The sequence below is a fragment of the Otolemur garnettii genome, unplaced genomic scaffold (genome assembly GCF_000181295.1).
Source record: "Otolemur garnettii isolate 467f Iridium unplaced genomic scaffold, OtoGar3 scaffold00013, whole genome shotgun sequence".
Lineage (NCBI taxonomy): Eukaryota > Metazoa > Chordata > Mammalia > Primates > Galagidae > Otolemur > Otolemur garnettii.
In genome coordinates this window covers 3,714,702-3,728,122 of record NW_003852408.1, presented here as the reverse complement: position 1 = coordinate 3,728,122, position 13,421 = coordinate 3,714,702, and the positions used below count along the sequence as shown (strand labels likewise).

At 35.5% G+C, this 13,421-nt stretch overlaps 1 protein-coding gene across 13 annotated transcripts in view; it reads right to left on the bottom strand.

Annotated features, from left to right (window-relative positions):
* The window catches only part of TRIP12 (thyroid hormone receptor interactor 12), a 147,614-nt gene that overhangs the window by 44,975 nt on the left and 89,218 nt on the right, over positions 1–13,421 (bottom strand). For all 13 annotated transcript variants that reach the window (XR_002772109.1, XM_023510451.1, XM_023510455.1 and 10 more), the window contains 7 exons: positions 8,510–8,658; positions 5,570–5,605; positions 5,391–5,486; positions 4,486–4,578; positions 4,126–4,287; positions 2,485–2,553; positions 2,223–2,388 (listed from right to left, as the gene is read on the bottom strand). Coding sequence is in view for 12 of the 13 variants with exons in the window: in XM_023510451.1 (XP_023366219.1) it covers positions 2,223–2,388; positions 2,485–2,553; positions 4,126–4,287; positions 4,486–4,578; positions 5,391–5,486; positions 5,570–5,605; positions 8,510–8,658 (771 nt within the window). In the remaining variant the exon portion in view is untranslated. The remainder of the gene's footprint in view (positions 1–2,222; positions 2,389–2,484; positions 2,554–4,125; positions 4,288–4,485; positions 4,579–5,390; positions 5,487–5,569; positions 5,606–8,509; positions 8,659–13,421) is intronic.

Below are 13,421 nucleotides of genomic sequence, written 5' to 3'. Positions count from 1 at the left end.
AGCTCCAACTCCTGGGCTCAAGCAATTCTCCTGCCTCTGCCTCCCAAGTAGCTGGGACTACAGGCGCCTGCCACAACGCCCGGCTTCGGCTGTAGCTGTCATTGTTGTTTGGCGGGCCAGGGCTGGATTTGAACCCACAAGCTCAGGTATATGTGGCTGGCGCCTTAGCTGCTTGAGCCACAGGCACAGAGCCATGTATTTATTCTTGATTCAGTCATACTAAAGCAGGAAGGATGAAAGGTAGCAATTAAAAGGATCTGATCTGACTAGATTTTGATCAGGAAAGCCAGCAGGCCACCTTTATACAAAGATTATTAAAATGCTCTCTACTACAGTTTCCATTCCTGGAAGACATCAATTTCTGGAGGATTAGGCATGACAGTTATTCAAAAGTACTGATGAGAGTGGAAGGGGCTTCTAGTCTCCATATTTTAGTCACTCTAATAGCTGAAACTAAACAGTGACTTGAGTCTTTCTTAGTTGTGATAGTATGTGTCTGTTCGAATGAATATTATACATATGTAAAATATACGTAAACATTTTGTTGACTGTTTTCACAATAACTATTAGCCAAGTGTTGTAGTGGGTGCCTGTGGTCCCAGCTACTTGGGAAGCAGAGGCGGGAGACTCGCCTAAGCCCAGGAATTGAAGGTTGCTGTGAGCTGTGATGCCATTGCACTCTACCCAGGGGGATAGCTTGAGGCTCTGTCTCCAACAAAAAAAACTATTAAGTTCTGTTATCAACGGAAATATTCACTACCTTTTTGTGCAGAAAGATGCAGATAGTTAAATCCTTGCCTCATAAAAAGTTCACAAATAATGATTTTTTTTTTAAATTATAGTTTTGCCAACTTTATCAAGAAATGCAAATACATGGGATGGGACTTTTTTATTGATTTTTTTATTAAGATTTTTTTATTTAAGAAATAAAAATCTTCTATTTTATTTTTTTATGTAAGAAATCAGAAAATGATAATGACATGGAGAAAAAAGGTCCATGTTTCCTTCGTGATATTACTGTAGATAGAAAAACTATAAACACTGCCATATGATAAATGTGTGGCCAACATTTTGCATACTTCCAGGGGTATGCAAAAGAGGTAAAAATTTCATCATATTCAAAGAAACAAACTGCAAAATGTTAAAAATCAATAAAAGGCAGCAATTTCACAAATTGGTTTTTAGGGATGTACTATATGTAACAAGATGTATAGTGACTAAAAATAATCTGTACTCTAACTGAAGGAAACATCAAACTAAGCAAAGTCCAAAGAGTTGAAAGAATTCAGTAAAGTATATTGTTACCACTCAAGAAGAAATTAAATCTTTCTCAATATTGTTTAGGCAGAGAGCATTTTGTTCATGGAACACTCAAAGCTCTTCTCTGGAATACCAAATTTGGGAAGGACTCAATGCTTTAAGAGGATTCTTTCTAATTAATCACCTTAACAACTCTGTTTAATGTGTTAATTCCCAAGAAATGCACCTAAACATACAACTGAGTTTCTCAAACAAAAAACATTATACTGCTAAACGTACTGTCAGAAACACTGGGACCAAATGTTCCTTCATCACTGACTCCTAGGTAACATCTTTTTATGTTAGAATTTTACAGGTCCTCCAAGTAGAATTGATCTACTAGAAATAATCATAACATGTGGATGTTTTCTGAAGCTCCATCACTCTCTGACATTAATATGTGAAATCTAAGGTTTAAGAAGAGGAAGGGTCAACTGTAAAGTAGTGCAATAAAATTTTATTCCTTGCACATTGCGTTAGGTTGAAAAGGTTCACAAAATACCAAAGTAACAAACATCAAAAACAATCATCAATGTAAGTAAGTGTTAACTTATTGTGAGGGAAGAAAGCATTCACAAACGTTAACACAAGCAGAAAAGACCACTCACATACTAAAGACAAGCAGTTATTGACAATATACAACTCAGAATTCTCCTAATGAAGGATCATTACATAACTAACATTATATAAAAATTATTAGAACTACTAAGGGTAAACTTATATTCATAAAAACGGTATGTTAGAAACATTAATACATTGTCCAAATAAGTATTTATTACATATTAACATTTTTCTTCTCTACTATCTTGTGCCTGTGATATTGGAAATCTCTTCTACTTGCTTGGCTTATGGTGACGTTACTTATTAAAGAACCAACAAGCCACTTTCCCTGCATTAAGTAGAATAATAAAATTAGCACTTACTTTGCTTCATGAGTTGAACAGCTAAAGTTGGACAGTTGGAACACATCAGGGAAAACATGCGAACTACCATAATAAACATCCCAGAACTTAAAATTGGTGGAGTCACTACCAACAGCTGTTGAACATTTGTAAGCAGATCTTTGGAGGCAACCTGCTGGAGTAAATTCTTCAAAAACACAAGAAAAAAGACACTGTTACATCAATTCAGTAATTACATAAAAATTTAGTAATTATATAAAAATACAACCAGATGCTTACTTACCTCCTCATGTTGAAAGTTGTCCACTAGACGTGCAAAACAAAGGCAAGTGCTTTCTACTGATTTTTTGTCCTATTTTTTAATAAAGAAAAACAAAATTTAGTAGTAGAAAACATTTCCATTGTTGTACATATTACCTTATCTTCTTCCGAATTCCAAATTTGAGTCTAGCTCAATTAGTAGATGTGAGCTTTGAAAATGGAAATGGGCCTAAGCAAAGTCAAATCAGTAATATGTGTACTACATTTTCCAAGCAAAGAGAATCATACCATAAGAACATCTCCATAAAATGGATAAAAGCAAATATAAAGAAAAGGAAGAACAAATGTTGTCCTTATCTTAATACCTAAACAAATGTTATATACTAAAGAAAAGATAAATATTCTAGTTTTCTTTAAAAGTGTTAAAATGTTTAAGTATGTATATACTACTACAAAGTTAGAAACAGTACAGATGCATGAACGATAACTTTATTGATAAAGTTAAAAATAGGCACAGAGTTGTGTCTATACTATAAAAATAAGCTGGAAGAGATTCATTATAAAAATGATTTACTATAGTCACTATAAACAATTAGAGTAGTCCCACTGAGGAAATATTTGAAGTAATCTTCAAAATAAGGGAAAGAACATTTTACTGGCTAGTTAAGTTTTGATAGTTCTTGTTATTTACTGATTTATAAGGTGACTTCATATGTAAAACCAGACTTGCTTCTGTAAAAAGAATCATATAGATGTTATATGAAAGCCTTCATCTCTGCTGTCACTATGTCACTCTAGAAAGAGTGATCAAATACTGGTCAACTATTTAACTTCTGATTCTTATGTCTTATTTCTAAAAGAAGAACCTCATATGCTACTGATAATCACAATGAACTACAGAACAAATTTTTACCCCAAAGAAAGGAAAGATTACCTTAGTCTATTTTCAAAAGTAAATATTAAAAATGTTTATAAAACAGAATGGCATTACTTTGTTTTCATCATTTTAGAAGTAAAATACTCTGGAGTGACTCAATGATCATTACTATTTTATCTTTCATAAATCCCCTATTTAAAAAAAAAAACTATGTACCCCACTTCCCCAGGGTACATTTTATAATGGCAGTTTTATAAAGCCAGATTTCTAAAATCCTTCTCAGCAAGAACACTTTAAAATATTAATTTACATTAAAAAAACAAAAACAATTTCTCTATACCTTGACACTTAACTCATGCTCTGTCTTCCAGATCACCCTATTCTCTGATTTTCATCCTGTATTAACCAGGTCCACTGATTCCTCTTCTCCCTAATCCTCCTGTCATAATCTGCCTATTCCAATACCCATAAAGGAAGGTTACTCTTTCCAAGGGAATTGTGATCATATCACAGAGTAAATGCTCAATGCTGAAATAACAAAGTTGTATCTTCAAGTCTAAACAGCTGAAAATACCAAACATAGAAATTACTATTTGGGTAAACTACCAAAATTTTATAAAATATCCTAATGCAGTTCACAACTATGTAACATGGAAAAAAACCATGTATCAGAACACTTTCAAATACACGTATCTATCTGGAAGATTTAAAACACTAATTGAAAATTATCATTTTTTAAAGAAGTAATGAATATTTGTTATGACCTAAAATAAGTTCATATTTTACCTGATGGGTTAGCCTTTGGGTAAGCAATGGGAGGGAATCGGCCACAAAATGAAACTCATCTGGTGTGATACTCTGGCAGCAATTGGCTGCAATTGCTAGTGCATTTCTTTGGGCATTTATGCTGAAGAACTCTAGGTACAGCAAGCAGTCTGCCAAACCACCCTAAAATATAGAAAACTGTTAAGGTGACGAAAAATTCTTTCTCAGCAATAAAAAAAAAAACTTAACTACCAAAAAATCTAGCAAATCACTTTGGAAATAACACATATATCCCCAGAGCCTGCAATTAAGGAGCTTGTCCAGGAGTGGACTGAAAATCCAACATTAAATAATATACACTCCCTTGGTAACAACACTTACCGCCTGTAGAATGGCTTTACTGTGTCTCCGTGACAACATCTCTAAGGCAGTCAAGGCCTGTTCTGCGACATCAATACACTGAATAACTTGCAGCTGGAGACATAGAAACAGGAAATTTAAGGTTAACACTTAAACTCCTCTTCCACTAACTTAACCTTCTACATAAATGTAGTATTTTCTCTGATTTTCATCAAACTACTGCTTCTAATATGAAACCCACTATAGGAAATAAGTCACTTACGGACCTAAGCTTTGAGATTAAGTTAATAAAGTTTTCTTCAAACTACTTTACCCTATTTTTAAGATACTGAGAAATTTTTTCTATAGAGAAAAACAAACCCAATTATGTAACTTTAAATCTTCACATTTAAGATAGATGGGTTGTTTTGTAACAAATTTTAAAAATCAAATTTTAAATTTTAATGCCATATTCCAAGTTTATCAGATAAAGGAAATTTTATCGTGTGTTTAAACACTGAAAAGGATCCCTAAGACAGACCAAAAGCACAACCTACCATAAACCATAAGTATCCTTTCACCAGTGACTCAACTTTATAACCTTGAGCAAGGCATTTTGTCTGCCTCAGCCCTCTCAGCTATAGAATCAGTATATAGCTACCAACATCATTGCAATGTAGTCTAGAAATAAAGATTACTTTTAATCAAGTGTTTTAAGTTCTTCATTGAATGATATTAAGTATAAAGCTGGCCTGATACTTATAAATGAGTTATTAACTTTAACTTCAAACTGAACACAAAACATTTTTCTGGGATCATGGCTAAAAAAATATACTTTAGTTAGTTAGAAATGGAAGCTGAAATTTAAGAGTTCTAAATTTAAATGAGTCTCTATGCCAGCTTTTGAACAACCTGGGGAAAACTAAGTTGGACAAAAGTAGGATTACCTTTTCTAAAAAGACAGGAATAGCATCAACTACAACAGCAGACGATCGGGGAAGGGCTTCCATCATGTATGTTAAGGCTCGACAAGCATGGTTCATCTGGAAAAGAAAGGATTTTACTCAATAAAAACTCAAAATTTAAATGTATACATAGTGTTATAAAGAATACAGTCTATACTCACAATATCGAAATTATGCTCCATCTGCAGTAACGTTATCTGTTAAAAAGATGACAAAGTATTAGAAGCTATATTCCTAGAGAAAAAAAACCTAGTAATTCTTCTTTCATTTCAAATGAAATGTAAAGTATCATTCAAGACTTTTATCACAAAAGATAAAACCTAACAAACAGGCTCGGCGCCTGTGGCTCAAGTGGCTAAGGCGCCAGCCACATAAACCTAAGGTGGCAGGTTCAAATCTAGCCTGGGCCCACCAAACAACAATGATGACTGCAACCAAAAAAAATAGCCAGGTGTGGCAGGCGCCTGTAGTCCCAGCTTCTTTGGGAGACGGAGGCAGGAGACTCGCTTGAGTCCAGGAGTTGGAAGTTGCTGTGAGCTGTGATGCCACAATTATACCCAGGGGGACAGCTTGAGGCTCTGTCTCAAACACACAAACAAACAAACAAACAAAACCTAACAAACATATATAAGAAATGATTAGACTGGGCTGCTAGATAGTCATCAACCTCTTAATCAAGATCAAAACCAAAGCCTTCTTGTTGCTTGTAATCAACCCTCATGGTAGCTCTAATATTCCTTCAGGAGCCCTTAACATATCACTGAGAACTTATTCATATCAAGAAGTACTGGACACATAAATGAACTGGACTAGCAATGCATTAATATTTGTTGAATTAACACAGCTTAAACTCTGGTGAATGAGCTTCTTTAAAAGTACTATTTAACTTAGCTGGAAAATAATATAGTAACACAGAACTTAAGCACAAGATCGATCAGATCAGAACTAATTATATACTAATTAAAAGCTAAATTAATACAATAATTCCACATATGCATGACTGAGTCTAAATCTGTGATTTTAGTTTTTCTTGAGGAAAAACAGATTTCAGTCAGTTTCTCTAATGAGGAGATGCAAAATTGCTAGGTTTGTATACTCCATCCTCCTGAAGCAGCAGAGCCACCAAAGAAATTTCCTCCTTAGAAGAGAAGGCAGCCATTCACTGTCTCCAAGTTGAATGAAAAATTTTAATGCAATGAATTTAAGTTGTAAAGTATCCTTTTATCTTCTCAGTTTTGAATTATTCCAGGGAAAGTATACCCACATATCAGAACTCTCGAAAACTATTTTTTGTTAAACATACATACACACTATACTTATAGGGTCAAACAAAACTCTGTCTTGAATCTCATATAATCAACCACCTAAAACAGTTGAATTTGAAAGGAGTGTTACCTTAATAGAAAAAGTATTAAGTTCCCCAATTCCTAAGACAGAGCGAACCATGTAAAACCACATTTACAAAGTACTGTAAAAAGTTTCCCTTTCCACAAAAAATGATCATTTATGATTATATAAGTGTACTGTGATAACCACATATCAACAATATTCACTTCTGATAAAAGACCAATCTGGACAACTCATTAACAACAGCCATTGTTGGCCTGTCCAAGAAAATTAAGTATTTAAATCTTATCAATGGTTTGTTAACCATTAAGTTAAACAAACTGGATTAAGGGTCAACATTTCTTCCTAGACTTACTGGGTTCCTTATTTAACTAATAAAAACTGTATTTTAATTGTAAATAGAATAAAGTAAGACAAGTCCTTTATTTTTAAAAAAAAAATTCAAAAATTTAACTTTTTAAAAAAAAGTTAAATTCAGGAGGCCAGCTATCAAACGAATCAGTTACCTAAGAATAGATATTACACAAGCAAAATCCAAAAGAATAAAAGCTAATATTGCTGTCATGAATATCCAGAAAGTAACATACAGACTTTTTTTTTTTTTGAGATAGAGTCTCACTATGTCACCTTGGGTAGAGTGTTGTGGCATCATAGCTCACAGTAACCTCAAACTCTTGGGCGTAAGTGATTCTCTTGCCTCAGCCTCTCAAGTATCTAGGACTACAGGTCCCCACCACAACACCTGGCTAGTTGCACTTGTCGTTGTTGTTTTAACTGACCTGGGCTTGAACCCACCAGCCTCGGTATTTGTGGCTGGCACCCTACCCACTGAGCTATGGGCGCCACCTGAACTGCTTCTTAATACTGCCCCATGGATCAGGAGGTCGAATGAGAAACATTTTTCATTTTAAGAGTCAAGGTATTATCGTTGTGGTGAATGACTTAGAGCTTGTCTTTTAAGTGTCAAAAACTAGATGACTGGTCAGGCACAGTGGCTCATGCCTGTAATTCTAGCACTCTGGGAGGCCAAAGTAGGTGGATTGCTTGAGCTCAGGAGTTTGAGACCAGTCTGAACAAGACCTCATCTCTACTAAAAATAGAAAAACTAACTGGTTGTGGGACACATGTCTGTAATCCTAGCTATTTGAGAGGTGGAGATGATCGTGAGAACCCAGTTTGCGATTCAGTGAGCTATGACTCCACAGCACTGTACCCAGGGCAACAGACTACTGTGCATCAAAAAACAGTTTAGAAGAGCCAAGTACTATGGCTCACGCCTGTAATCCGAGCACTCTGGGAGGCCCAGGTAGAAGGACTGCTTGAGCTCAAGAGTTCCAGACCAACCTGAGCAAGAGCAAGGACTCCTTCTTTACTAAAAAATGAAAATTAAAAAATATTAGGTTGAGTGTTGTGGTAGGCACCTGTAGTTCTAGCTACTTGAATGATGAAGCAAGATCACTTGGGCCAAGGGGTCTGAGGCTGCTTTAAGCTATGATGCTATGGCACTCTAACCTGGGCAGGAGAGTGAGACTATCACAAAACCAAACAAAAGCAGTTTAGAAAATTTACTAAGTTATCATTAGCGATCACTTCACAACATCTATAAGCATAAAACAAAAGCCCCAACTCATATATTATCCTCTTAGTTATAGCAGGTTTCAAAATTCACAATGAGGATAATTATGTATTCAGTAAAAAATCACAAGCACTCAGAGGGCAAGTGAGATAAGAAGCGGGGGCAACTCTATGCTTACCAAAGCCGGAACAACACTCTTGACAGGAAACCCTCCCAGTGTCTCCTCATTTCCCATGACCAATAACTGACACATTTCAATAACTGCCTGAAGCTGCTGACTTTCATCACTGGCTTGTAGTCCTTGCAGTAGCTGCTGGGCCTTAGAACCTTCAGAGAGAAAGAAATCATTATTTTTAAACATTTAAGAAAATTATTACTAGGTATAAGGTGTGGCTCTAAATGGTAATGACTGGTAATGACGATCTTCCTTAGATTCCAGTTAAAGGCTACGTCATATTCAGGGTAGACACAGTCAGAATTTAATTGATTGTATCTGCTCTGCATTGACTTGATCTTACAGTTACTTAAATATTTTGGTCTTTCTAACTGAGAGCAGTTAACCAGTTTTTAACAACAAAAACAAAAAATAGCCACAACACAACCATAACATATGGTTTAACATATGTATTTTTAAAGAAATGTACAAAGCAAGCAAAAGTTTTCTGTAACAAGAAAAACTTACTAAGCTATGATAGCTAGACTTCAAAGAAAATGTTATATACCTCTAACTAAATACCTGCACCCAAGTAAATGGAATTCTAGTAATGGTGAAAAAGGCAAAAAAATAAATAAATAAATAAATACAAACAGCAGAACAGTACATCTAACATAAGAGAATTCAAAGAATTAAAATATCCTATAACAGCAGCAAAACTATTTGGCCCTTATATCTACTTTCTATCATGCACAAATGGTGGCTACTGGAACATTCCTATTTTTAAGACTTGATTCTAGGCCAGGAGCTCACAGGTTCGAGACCACCCTGAGCAAGAGTAAGACCTCTTCTCTAATATTAACTGGGCATTGTGGCAGGCACCTGCAATCCCAGCTACTCAGGAAGCTGAGGCAAGAGAATCACTTGAGCCTAAGAGTTTGAGGTTGCTGTGAGCTATGACACCACGGCATTCTATCAAGGGTGACAAAAAGTAAGACTCTGCTCATTAAAAAAAAAAAAAAAAAAAAAGACTCAATTACATTACTCAAACAATTAAATTCCACTAAGACTCAACTACCACAAAGAAAGAAGTGTTTGCTAAGCAGAACAAGACATTCAGAAGTTTACAAATGTGTTTCATTTTTCATGAACTTCCCCAACTGGAAATAATGATTAATTCAATTAATGCTTACCAAACTTATATTTGATGTAACTTTAAATCTCTTTTATTTCTTACACATTTTCAAGCTACTATCTGTGTAGTGGATTTCTTTCATTGTCATATCGCTAAGTATAGACATCCCATAGAAACAGGATGTATGTTTGCAAACTATCAATGAATGCGGAATATATTAAAACACCAAAGTTTTTTTATTTCAATTAAGCTTTAGTGATAGTCCTAGAGACATAAAACTCTCAAAGGGGCACATGGTGACTCATGGAAGATTTATTTTCTCTATTATTTAAGACTGTCTAACATAGTCCATAATTTTAACTGCTTACCTACCTGTATCATAATTAAAAATTCACCCAAAAACCTACTGCAAGAAAGTCAAACTCAGACATACACCATTTTAAAATTTTAAACTACGTAATATGACAATATTAATAGCAGATTTATTATTTTTGTGAAGAAATAATGTGGAAGGAAAAAATAGAAGGGAAAGTAGCCAGTGAAATGAAAGGAAACCTCAGTTGCTTCTAACTTTACTTTAAAAGGATAAAATGGTTATCAAGTACATCCTAATAGCATAACCTGAAAGAGGAAAACCTGATACTTACGTCACTGGGAACCCTCAGATAAGGAAGGCTGGCTGTATTTATTTGTATTTACATATATGTGGACGTTCCCAGTTCAAACTCGTGTTCTTCAAACGTCAACTGCACATCAAAAATTGGGCCCTACTTTGTCACAAAGATTAAAAAAAGGGGGGGAGGGGTTTCATTCACCTAGGCTGGAGTATAGTGGCTTGACCATAGTTCAAAATAGCCTCAAAATCATAGGTTCAGTAATCCTCCTGCCTCAGCCACCGGAAAAACCATGATACCACACCCAGTTAATTTTTGAAATTTTCTGTGGAGACAGGATCTCCCTATGTTGCCAGGTTGGTCTTGAACTCCTAATCTTAAGCAACCCTCCCACTGTAGCCTCCCAAATTGCTGGGATTATAGGCAGGAGCCATCCAACGTGGCTACAAAGGACTATAAAGGACTATTAAAAAGACATGTACTTAGGGTTCAAAAACTAATTCAACTAATTTTGTCTCATCACACATCCTTAAGTGAGATTATTTCTACTGGCAGTATATGGCATTGAAGAATACAGTGACAACTAGTAGAGTTTGTTGCCACTGCTATGATTCTTGTTAAGATAATCAGTTATTTTACCACCCCTGCTTTTGTACTATCAGTTCAAACATCAACCACGTGGAAAAGAAAAAACCCTTATATTAACTGTTATTACTAGTTTTGACTTTACAGATTCCATGTACAAGTCTCAGGATTGTTCCCAGGAGACCACAGAATACACTTTGAGAAACTTTATTGTAGATCAGTGGTTGGCAGGCAAACATTTTCTATCAAGGGTCATATAGAAATTATTTTGGGCTTTATAGCTGTACGTTGTTTACTTCAACTACTCAACTCTGTCTGGTACTGTAGCTAGAAAGCAGCCATAAACAGTACAATTTCTAAGAATAAGCGAACACTGCTGTATAATAATAAATATAAAACTTTATAGACACTGAAATTTTATCTTCATTTATTTTTCATATGTCACAAAATATTACTCTTTAAAAATGGTTACAGCCACATAGTCATTCTTAATTCATAGGGTTATAAAAAGTACCACGGGACTGGGTATGTTGGATGACATCTGTAATCCCAGCACTTTGGAAGAGTAGGACAGGAGGATCACTTGAGCCTAGGAGTCCTACAGTACCCTTGGCAAAACACTGAGACCCTGGTGCTACCAAAAAAACTAAAATGTTAGCAGGAAACAGTGATAAGCACCTGTACCTATAGATTCCTAACTACTTGGGAGGCTAAAGCAGGAGGATCATTTGAGCCCAGGGGTTACAGGTTACAGGGAGTTATTATGACACCACTGCATTCAACCAGGCAACCAAGTGAGATCCTGTCTCAAAAAATAAATGAATAAAATAAGCAGTGGGTTGGACTTGGCCCTTGTGCAGTGGCTTGCTGGTTCCTTGTATGAAGGGGAAGAGAAATCACAGTCTGATAGGGAGTCACAGGAGGCTATTGACTTATAGAGCTGTGAAAAAAAAAATACTGGAAGAAAACCTTTGGTAAGACAGAATGAAATTTCCTGTAGTCTCATAGTGCTTAGAAACTAAAGTTTCAAAAGAGAGAGGATGCTTGTTTCAAACACACACAGCCAGCAACTGACCTCCCACAACGAGCCATATTTTGAAGTTGCTTCATTATTTAAGTCTGAGGAGACAGATTTGCAAAGTTCTCAATCAAAACCATGAAAGGGACATAACAAAGAAATAGGAGTCTGCCAAAGAATATGACTCATACCAAAATTAAAACTCTTGTCAAAACAAGCTCAAGCTCTAACTAAAGTTACAGGGGTTAGCTATGGAAACTTATGTTTAATAAAGAAAAAGAGGAAACTTTGCTAGAAAAAAAATATCACTTAAATCACTCATTCTTTTTCACAAAATGTCTAGCAAATAAGTAATCACTAGATATTAGAAAGCGGCAAGAATGTAGGACTGGGGATTAAGAAAGGGAAAAAAGACATTAACAAGAACAACACTGGTACAATTAAAAGAGAACCATCCTAGGCTGGGCACAGTGGCTCAGGCCTATAATCCTAGCATTCTGGGAAGCCAAGGCAGATGGATGGCTTGAGCTCAGTAGTGTGAAACCAGCCTGGGCAACAGCAAGACCCCGTCTCTACTAAAAGTAGAAAAACTAGCTGGGCGTTCTGGTGGGTTCCTATAGTTTCAGCTACTAAGGAGGCTGAGCAGGGGGATCACTTAAGCCCACAAGTTTGATGAGGTTTGCTATGAGCTACGATGGTGCCATGGCACTCAACCCTAGCGCAACAGGTAAGAGTCTGTCTCAAAAAAAAAAAAAAAAAAGACAAGCACTGTATAGTACTATCATATTTATTAAATAAATAAGCTGAGATGATGGACAAAGTCATTAAGAATACACAAAATTTCAATAGTGAATTGGCATTTATCACGGGGGTGGGGGGTGGGGGGGATCACAGAATTGTCCAGAACTAAAAATCCTATCTGAAATTAGTTTTAACAAAAGAATGAAGAAAACAGCAGAAAGAAGAATTAGTGAATTTGAAAATTGTTCAATAGCAATTTTTCAAACTGCAGAGAGAGAAAATATTCTGAAAACAAAATCAAAAATAAAACACAGCTATAAAGATATGATGAATGCAGCCTAAATTTTGAACATGCACAATCTTGATACTCCCAGAGCAGAGAAAATCTGAAAAGATAATGAGGTAAGAGTAATACTACTTTATATATTAATGGCCAAGAAGTTCCCCAAACTCAGAAAAAAATATCAATTTACATATTCAAAAGTCCAGTGAAGCCCAAGCAAATTAAGTATCAAGGAAAACATCACTTCAGCTCAATATACTCAAATTATTTTTTAAATATTTATTAATAAAGCATTTCCCCCAAAAAAATACTTTGAGAAAAAAAGACATTGCCTTCAAAAGGCAACAGTGAACTTTTAAAGAGAACCCATAGATGCCCAAAGGTATCATAAAGTGCTGAGAATTTTACACCTGGGGAAAATAACCATTGAAAATTAAAAGGTAAGGCTTAGTGCCTGTACCTCAGCGGCTAGGGTACCAGCCACATACACTGGAGCTGGCGGATTCAAGTCCAGACTGGGCCTGCCAAAACAATAATGACAACTACAACCAAAAAAAAAA